This window comes from Myotis davidii, unplaced genomic scaffold, assembly GCF_000327345.1.
Source record: "Myotis davidii unplaced genomic scaffold, ASM32734v1 scaffold2675, whole genome shotgun sequence".
Classification (NCBI taxonomy): Eukaryota; Metazoa; Chordata; class Mammalia; order Chiroptera; family Vespertilionidae; genus Myotis; species Myotis davidii.
The window spans coordinates 148,944-159,600 of NW_006286505.1; the positions used below are offsets into that span (position 1 = coordinate 148,944).

At 39.1% G+C, this 10,657-nt stretch overlaps 1 protein-coding gene across 1 annotated transcript in view; it reads right to left on the reverse strand.

Annotated features, from left to right (window-relative positions):
• MTHFD2L (methylenetetrahydrofolate dehydrogenase (NADP+ dependent) 2-like) overlaps window positions 1–10,657 on the reverse strand; it is a 101,205-nt gene that overhangs the window by 13,379 nt on the left and 77,169 nt on the right. The window contains exon 7 of the mRNA XM_015560211.1: window positions 7,446–7,571. Within this exon, the coding sequence (XP_015415697.1) occupies window positions 7,446–7,571 (126 nt within the window). The remainder of the gene's footprint in view (window positions 1–7,445; window positions 7,572–10,657) is intronic.

Consider the following 10,657-nt stretch of genomic DNA (forward strand, 5'->3'; position numbering starts at 1 on the left):
GAGTCATACTTGATTCTTCTCTTTCTTTTATATCTAATCATTTACCCAATCATTCTAACTCTCCTTTTAAATTATAATACCATCTAACCACATCTTAACACAGTCATCCATTACCAAGCTCAATTTGGGTAATTTCTTATTTGGATAATTACAATAGCCTCCTAATAGGTACCCTATCTATACCTTACTTCTCTACCATCTATTTGCTATTCAGTAGCCAGTGATCCTGCTAAAACACAAGTCCACTGTTATTTTTCCCCAAAAAAATCCTCTAGTGGCTTTCCATTGCACTTAAAAAACCCAAATTCTTTTCCATGGTCCACAGGCCCCACATGATATGGCACCCCTGCTGCTACCTCTTGAGCTCCACCACGCATGCTGCTCCTCGAGGTCTTCACACTTGTTCCAGATGCCTGGCATGCTCCTCTCCCACATATCCACACGTCTCTCTCCCTCATTTTGTTCAGGTCAGCAGTGAGCCTTCCCTGACTACCCTTTCTAAACAACCTCACTCCACAATTTTCTAACCCCCCTCATTTTGTTTAATTTTTGTAACACTAAACATTGCCTAAGATATTATATTAATAGGTATGTATTTATTATTTGTCTCCTCCAATTAGAAGGTAAGCTACCCGTGGGTAAGGATTTGCCTATTTAGGTCACTATTGTGTCCCAAGTGCCTATAACAATGTCTGACACACAGCATCTTCCCACCCCTTCCAGTATCCCAGTCACAAGTCCTGCTCTGGCCTCTAGGGATTCCTGAGAGGGCCATGGGCAACCCCTCCTCTTCCCACTGTCTTCCTCAACTCTATTTGCAAAAGAGTGTTGTGAGAGGCCAGAGAAGCCCCTGGGTCTGTACTGGGCTGGGGATTATGGTTCAGGAAGAATTTGCTAATAAGAGTGGGCTCAGCTGTGTGTCCCCTCCGAAGCTTGGGGTGTCTCGTTTCTGGTACAGTTTCAGAAAAGAGCGAGGTGTAGGACGGAGAATAGACAGGCAGAGTAGCTCAGGGTCTGTGCCTTCTCTTTTCCCCTCATCTTCCAGGGAAGCTGGGCTAAGGACCCTCTTTTCCTCCCTCTCTAGGACCACCCCTTTTTATCTACACTTCCCTCTCCAAGTTCAAGCAGACTCCATCATGAAAACTGATCTTCCCAGTTGTTCAGTTGAGCTGGTCCTGGTCCTGCATCCTTCTATCCCCTGAGGCCTAAAGGGTGAGGTGAGCCAGCTCCAGGAGGGCACTGTCCATGAAAGGGTGCCCTGCAAGTAGCGGCACACAGAGCCGCACAGAAGGACCCAAAGGGCACACAGGGCATTGAAAATCAGAGAACCAGGAGAGACAGACTCTGTCCCTATCCCTGCCCCCCCTTTCCCGGCATGAAGCTAAAATCCTGTGCAGTGTGGGTTTTTAAAATTAAGATAGAACACTTAAAACTGTGTAAGTTTAAGGTGTATAACCCATTGGCTTGATACATTTACATATTGCAATTATAACATGGCACATAATTATCATGAGAACAATTGAGATCTAGTCTTTCAGCAAATTTGAAGTTTATAATATAGTACTGTTGACTACAATCATTATGCTGTGTTTTATATCTCCAAAACTTATCTTCTAGTTGCAGGTTCATACCATTTATCATCTCCCAAATCCACCTACCTCCAGGCCCTAGTAACCACCACTCTATTCTGTTTCTATGATTTCAGCTTTTTTAGATTTCACATATAAGTAAGACCATGCAGTATTAATCTTTCTCTGGCTACTCTCACTAAGCATAATGCCCTCAGGGTCCATGCATGTTGTCACCAATGGCAGGATTTCCTTCTTTTTCATTGCTGAATAATATTCCATTTTATCTATCTCTATCTCCCTATCTATCTATTATCTATCTTATATCTTCTTTATTTCATTCATCCATCAAAGGACACTTAAGAGTGTTTCCATATCTTGGCTATTGTGAACAAGGCTGCAATAAACATGGTAGTGCAGATATTTTTCCTATATTCTATTTTCATTTCCTTTGGATATAGGATATACAACTACCATTTAATCAAGAAATAGGAAAGCTGGATCATAAATTCAACATATAGGAATATGTTGTGTTTCTGTACAATAACAATGAAATATATGAAAATGAAATAAAGAAAACTATCCCATTTACATTGGTATGAAATACAATAAAATACTTAGAAATAAATTTAACCAAGAAAATGAAAGATTTACACAGTGAAAATTACATGACTTTAATGAAAGAAATCGAAGACACAAATAACGGAAAGATAGCTCATGCTCATGGATTGGTAGAAGTGATACTATTAAAATGTCCATACTGCCCAAAGCCATCTATAGATTTAATGCAATCCCTATAAAAAATTCCAATGGTATTTTCCACAAAAATTGAAAAAAAACAATCCTAAAGTTTGAATGGAACCATAAAAGACCCAAAGTAGCCAGAGCAATCCTGAAGACAAAGAACAACGCTGGATACATCACACTTCCTGATTTCAAACTACAAAGCTACAGGAATTAAAACAGTATAGTATTGGCATAAAAATAGACACGTGGACCAATGGAGCAGAATAGAAAGCCCAGAAATAAACCCCCTACATAAAGGGTCAATTAATATTTGACAAGAGAGCCAAGAATATGCAATAAGAAAAGGATAGCCCCTTCAATAAATGGTGCTGGGAAAAGTGGATAACCCATGCAGAAAAATGAAACTGCACTCTATCTCACACCACTCACAAAAATTAATTCAAAGTAGATTAAAGATTTAAACATAAGACACCATAAAACTCCTAGAAGAAAACAGGAAAAAAGCTCATTGACATTGGTCTTGGCAATGATTTCTTGAATATGTCACCCAAAGCATAAGTAACAAAAGCAAAAAACAACAAGCGGGATTACATTAAACTAAAGGGTTCCTGCACAGCAAAAATAAACAACAAAATTAAAAAGCAACTGATAGAATAGGAGAATATGGTTTGTAAACCATATATGGAAAAGGGCTTAATATCCAAAATATATAAAGATCTCACACAAGTCAATAACAAAATACCAAACAATCCAATTAAAAAATGGGCCAAGAAGCCAAATAGAATTTTCCAAAGAAGGCATCCAAATGGCCAACAGGAACATAAAAAGATGCTCAACATCATCAATCATCAGGAAAATGCAAATCAAAACCACAATGCGATATTACCTCACACCTGTTAGAATGCCCACTACCAAAAAGACAAAGGATAAATGTTAGCCAAGATGTAAAGAAAAGGGGACTCTTGTGCACTGTTTGAGGTATTACAAATTGGTATAGCCACTATGGAAACAGTATGGAGTTCCCACAAAAAAATTAAAAATACAACTACCATTTAATCCAGCAATTCCACTCTGGGTACATCCATGGGCTGTATTCTAACAGCAAGTAACTTGCCCCACTCAGGGAGGCATACGCACAAGAACCTTAGTATTGAATCAGGAGATATGCAAAGTCTTGGGAGCAACCCTGGGCTCTGGAATAGAAACTAAGGCTTTTTTTGTAGATTTGTCCCCGGTTCCTAAAAATATGACTCAGGCCTTCTTGCCTTGGGCTTCTTTAGTGTACCACTGCCCCAACTACTGGGGACTTTGTGGACTATGGCAGTGGCAATAGCCCAATCTCCCAAGGCCATGGGTCCTGGATTCAAAGCAGACTCCCACTCTATGGCCCACCTTTCAACTAGTATGGCCCAATTCAGCTGTGGTTGGCCTGCCCTCTGTTGCTACCCCATCTGTCTGGCATCCCAACCTCACCCCTAGCCTGTCCTGGGACATTCTATACATGTCCATAAGTTTGCCTTCAGTAAATCTCTCTAGCTGTAAATTTAGAGTCTTTTAAATGGCAAATGCAGACATTGTCAATATCTCCTGATCAGCTATTTCAAATTTCACCTTCAGTATCATCATTATTCATTTATTTCCTAGTAATTCCCTCTTTCCATGATCTATGTTTGTAAAATGTCATGAGGTCTATCACTGGGGGACAACGAGTCAACAGAGCTGTGCACTTTATTATCTGAACTGAATGTGCCAGAGTCAATCACCAACACACTTAGAAACTTGTGACATGATTGGTCACAACCCACATTTGATATTTACATAATACTTTTTGGACTGAGGACCTAGCAGTGAAGTTTGCACTTTATGCAATTATAGTTAACACTAGAGGCCTGGTGCATGAAATTTGTGCACCTGGGGTGGGGGGTGTCCCTCAGCCCAGCCTGCACCCTCTCCAATCTTGGACCCCTCGGGGGATGTCTGGTTGTCAGTTAGGCCTAAACTGGCAGTCAGACATCCCTCTAACAATCCAGGACTGTTGGCTCCCAACCGCTCGCCTGCCTGTCTGCCTGATTGCCCCTAACTGCTTCCGCCTGCCAGCCTGATCACCCCCTAACCACTCCCCTGCCAGCCTGATCCACACCTAACTGCTCCCCTGATGGCTTGATTGCCCCCAACTGCCCGCCCGATTGCCTCCAATTGGCCTCCTCTGATGGCCTGGTCCCCCCCAACTGCCCTCCCCTGCAGGCCTGGTTGCCCCTAACTGCCCTCTCTTGGTGGCCTGATTGCCCACAACTGCCTTCTCCTGCCAGCCATCTTGTGGCTCTGGGCGCCGCCATCTTTGAGGGAAGGGCAGTCAATTAGCATATTCCCTCCTTTTTGGCTGTGGGTGCCACCATCTTTGTGATGGTGTGAGGGTCAATTAGCATACTTCCTCTTTATTAGATAGGATACCACTAAAATTCAAACGTCTTTGTTAGGAGACTGGTGTTATGTAGATCTTGGTAACTGAAATCTCTGCACACAAGAACCAAGCAAACTGAGGACTGCTATACACCAAAGCACTGTCCAAGCACACTTGAAACTTGATATATACATATCCTGGGGGTTAAATTAAAAAGTGACTTTATGCATTAACCATGTAAAGTACAAAATAGTGGAGATGTAGCAGGGGTGGGGAATGTCTGGCCCATGGGCCATATAAGGCCTGTGAAATCATTTGGCCTGGCCCTGCCAAGGCATTAGGGGTGAGTTAATTTAATGTTTGACCAAATACCAGTATAGCAGGCTCATTTTTAAGTTTATAATTTTGTATGGTCCTCGAGTGATGTTATAAATATCCCAATGGCCCTTGACAGAAAAAAGTTTCCCCTCTCCTACAATAGAGGGTAGAAATTGCAAGAGTCTGGCTGTGAACCTATGTATTTTTATGTTTTCTTTTGTCAAGAACTATAGTTAATACAAGCTTTATAAAGTCATGTGAACAAATGGTGCTACATGACTATGTCATCTCAGGCAAGATGCTCAGGGTCTGTGTGCCTCTATAAACTAGGGATAGTGATAACACCCACCTTATGGGGTTCATAAAAAATTAATAATTAATGTTATTCTATTCTATTCTGGGCTCAGAAGGAGGAGAAAAATAAAAGAAGGAAGAAGAGAGTGAAGCAGAGGAAAATTGAGAACAGGAAACCTATGTAGATGAAGAAAGATGTGCTCTAGAGAAAATAATACCTACACCAAAACACAAACCTGACATTACAGTTAAAAAGAAAAAAAGGTATTTTTATGTTTCCTTTTGTCAAGAACTATAGTTAATACAAGCTTTATAAAATATCACTCTTTTGAGAGAGTGATTCAAAACTGAGGCCAACACATCTAATAATGAAGATTACAAATAGGCATCTGAATTTTCTTAGAAATAAAATAGATAAAATGATTCCTGGTTTTATAAATCATTAAATTTGCAATTATTTACATACTTTTAATATTCCTCTAATAGGTCATTGATGAAATTACTCTTTAAAAAATTATTCTCATCAAAGTAATCTACTTGACGTCAGTTGTCCTGTTTCCTTTATTAGTAAGCCAAAGATTTCAGCAAGGACAATTTCCTTCAGCACTTGATTTTATCTACATCCGTTTTGTTGATCTTGGCTATAGTTCTAGTGAAACTTTTACCAATACTCACAAGGCAGCCACACTTTCCCTGTGGCAATTAGCAGCCAAATGCTACCTTATTAGTTTTGTGTCACAACCCAAGTTAAAAGTTCCTCCTTCTCAGCCAAGGGATCAGCCCTCACCTCAGGTTAAGTCCTGAAGAACAACATCAAGAACGACATGTCAAAACCTACCACTTGCCTGCTCCTCTGGGTGGCTGAGTCATGGTCCACATGGCAAGGTCTTCTTTACTAAGTGCAGGTCTTCCTTAGGCCTCTAGCTCCATGAACAAGCAATGTAGCAAGAGTGAGATTTTTCAATCAGATGGGTGTACTTTATATTAGGATCAGAAATATTTGACCTTACAAAAGTTTATGGGGTTTTACACAATCATTTGGTAGCACTCTGTTGAATGGACAGTATATACCAAGCATTAGGACTAGAAGGAGCCATTCTATCATTTAACTGATAATAACGCCGATGTCCAGAGAGGTTGCAAAGTTAGTGGGTTAGAATACCAGGTCTAAAAGCACCTCTTCAGAGTCCCAGACAAATGCTCTTTCCTGACCATTTCATGGCTTGTTTCTCATTGCCATTTCTTTTTTTATTTCATTATATACTTTGATACACAACTGCAATTGAATTTAATAGATTCTACCAAGAGGAGTAGTTTGCCAGCTGAAGTGCACTAAGCATATGCACTCACCCCCAAATGCTCATTTTAAAATATTTTCAGAATATCCTCATGAGCAAAAAAATATTCTTAGCTAATCATAAGAATGCATGGAAATGATGTGAGACCAACACATTATCATATAAGAGAAGGGTCTTATAAGATGTGGTGAACTGCTGGGTAAGTTTATCCCACAAGCACAGTCAAGGTTATGAACTGAAAACATCCCAGCTTTTCTTGCCTCAAGCCTGTTATCATGTGCTGTCTATGCCATCTGGTGCATCACAAGTGTGTGGCGATTTTTATAATCAACACAGGGTAACTGTAATGTTATCAAGAAGCAGAATGACAGTGTAAGAAAAATAGGAAATAGGGTCAAGACTTGAAATATATTCTCATTCTTTCAAGTTGACATTCAAATAAATTATTGCTATCTGACATCAGTGACTGAGCATGAAAAGTGAAATAAAGAAATGAGGTCATTTCCTCAAGAGATCAACAGGTACACATAACACACGCATACACAGACAGACACACATGTTCCCTTGGAGAGCCAGGTTACTGGACTGGGAGCTCCATCCATGCAGGGAGCCTATGACAGCCTAGGAGGGCAACAGTGTGCGGTTTGATAAGCTCCAACTGCACTTCGCTCTTATTCACCATGCTGCCCTCAGAGGAAAGAGTCACACTGATTAATAATATTGCCGCCATCAAATAGAAACTTTCTCTTTCTACTATCAAAACATGAAGAATACAATCTTTCTTTACCTTTACTTACCAAGAATGATATAATTTATTACCTTCAAAGTCCACATCTCCAACTAATTTTATCTTTTCTGTTACTGGGTCGTGGACATAGTTGATACCCACATCAATTACAGCAGCACCTTCTTTAATCATATCAGATGTGATCAACTTTGGAATACCTAGAAGCAAAACAGAGTTATAAAACACTCTAGAAAAGTCTTAAAATTGGTGATGAGTATAAAAAAGGTTTACACATCTAATATTTTTATTGTCATGGCTTTAAAAAATACATAATAAAAACTGTTTCTAAAACAACAACAAAAACTGTTCCCAAGTGTATTGATCATTTCTGATCAAGCAGAAAAAATGTGGGCTTCTGTGGATAACACCCTGCCAAGGTTTATCCTTTCACCTTTAAGATTGCCTACCAGACTTCTCCAAATGGGGACCTGTTTGAGCAGCATTCTTTAGTATTTCATGTACTATAAATGGCATGGGGAGAATATGAAGATGAATGAGGCTCCTTCTGAGGTTTAGTGGAGTGAAAACAACTTGGAAATGGGAGGGAGGGAGGGAGGAAAAGTATAAAAAATAATGATGATAATAATTCATATTCCTCAAGGTTATGGTAAACTGTAAAGTGCCATAAACATACTCCAAATGTGAAATGCTATCTTGAGCTTTCCTTTTATTTGTTCTTGGTTTCTCTGATTAATTACAGAGTATATGTCTCCATTCTGCTTGAAAGATAGTTTTACAGAGATCTTATGTCACCATCTATTTTCTGTATTTTCACATTTTATCTCAAGTACTATACCAGCAAATGGCTAATGTTCTAGTTTTTTGGTTAGTAATCAACAAACCATTAAAACTTAGTGTCTTAAAACAGCAATTTATTATGTTTCATGGTTCTGGGGGTTGTCTGAGCTCAGCTGCATGAATCTTCCTGGGGGTCTTTCATATAACTGGAGTCATAGTGGCTGAGCCTGGGGTCACCTGAAGATGTGACTGGCCGATTTCCAAAAAGGCTCACTCACATGTCTGCATTGATGCTCACAGTTGGCTGAGCTCAGCTGGGCTGTCAGCTGGGGCCTACAGGTATGAATACTCCAGGTGGTTTAGGCTTCTCAAAGCCTGGCAGGTGGCTTCCTGGAATGAGTTTTCCAAGAATCAGGAATTAGAAGCTGCCAGTCACTTAAGGCTGAAACCTGGAAACTGGCGCAGTGTCACTTCTGCTATACTCTACCCTATAGAATCCACTTACATTTACGAGGAGGGGTAGAGACTCCACTTCTCAGTGGGAGGAGAATCAGAGAATTTGTGGACAACATTACCACAATGGCTCTGGTAGACACTGTGTCTGGTCGGTGATTTACTCACCTTCACATCCTACATCCTTTGCAGGAAAAGAGTTACCTGTTGTGTTTTCAGAGGCTTTATTCTAGCATCCGAATGTATTCATTTAAGTATTCCAGATGGCTTAAATATAACCTCATGACATATGATTTTCAGCATTAGTAAGAATTCAAAGGCTATAAAGAAATAATCGGTGTCAAAATAGATATAGTTATCTCAGTCACATGATATAACCAATGAAGCATCAATGGAGATATTTTCCTCCTGCTTTCCCATTCTGTCCCACAGACTTCCTCCTTTTTACTGGTTCTAGAATAGAAATTTAATATTGCTCCAAGATAATAATAAAGTCCTGTTTCTTTTTGGCATTCAATAGAAAAAGAAAACATGCATTCGTGTGACTGCAGGAAATATTTTTAAGATGAAAATGTTGATGAAATACTTATTAAAATCTAACTACTATGCTTTTGAAATGCTTATTAAATTCTAGCTACTATACTCTCCTTTCTAATTATAACTGTTCATAACATTTCAGAAAATATCAGATTGGCGGACAAATGCACAATTTTCCAAGTAGAGGGAAATGTGAGCTTTATTTTAATTCCAAGGAAAATTACAAAATACAAAAATATTAAATGTATGTTTATTTTTTTTCTGACATGCTGTTATGTATGTTTATTGTAGAAAATCTGGAAAATATCTAAAAATGTTAAGATAAAAATCAAAATCAATATAATTTTGCCATCTAAAGATAATAAGTATATTTTTATTTCTTTCTATGATTTCAAAATATTTCTATATTGGGTATAAAATATGATGTCTGTAATTTTGTATATATTGTGCTTCACTGTGTATCTTAACACTTCATCATTAAAATTAAATTGTGAGCATTTTCCCATTTCATCAATTATTTAAAATTTAAAAACCACATGGAATAACTTATAATGTGGATTACCATATTAAATTATTCAGCCCTGCATTTGTTCCAGTATTTTGTTGTTATAAATAATGCAGTGATGATCATTCCTATGTTCAGGAAACTACAGATGATTTCTTAATTGAAGCGTCAAATTTGAACCCTTATTAACAACATGGAAAAACATGGATTGGATGAAAACTCTTATTGGTACAGTCATAGCTGTTTAAATAAAATATTCTAAACTGTTGATCAATGCATCCGTAAGGCCCATTAGGTATTCCATGGAAAATATTTGTCAGTGACATTTTCAAATTTTTTATAAAGAACTTTGAAGAACACATTGGCATGGTGATAGTTATTTTCTCCTTGTCCACCTCCAGGTCCATTTTCTACCCTTCTCTGATCTACTCTATGCAGAGCTGAGGCTGATCCCTACAGAGGTCTTGTGTGCTTCCTACCACTCTTGGGACACTGTCACTGCCATGAGAACAGGCTCCAGCTGGTCTACTGGAGGATACAAATCCTGTGGAGGAGAGCTGAGTTGTCTCAGCAGAGACCATCCTAGACCAGTCAGCCCCCAGCCAATGCTTGAGAGCCCAGTCAAGATCAGAGGAACAAGCCAAAGTCACCACAACTGACCTGATGAACCAGAGACTCATGAGAATTTCCTTTTAAATGTTATTGTTTAAAGTGACTGAGTTGGTGGGGTTTTTTTGTTTTTTGTTTTTTTGTTTTATAGGACAATAACTGCATACCCTACATTCACGAATACAAAATTGGATAGAATAATTTGTAGGTAGCCACTTTGAAATAATCCTATCTAATAAAAGACAAAAGGGTGATTGACCATACCTTCGCTATGCTTCCCATTGGCTAATTAGGGCGATATGCAAATTAACTGCCAACCAAGATGGCGGCTGGCAGCCACGCAGTTGAAGCGAGCAGGAGGCTTGCTTGCTCCAGTGATGGAGGAAGCCAAGGTTCCCCACC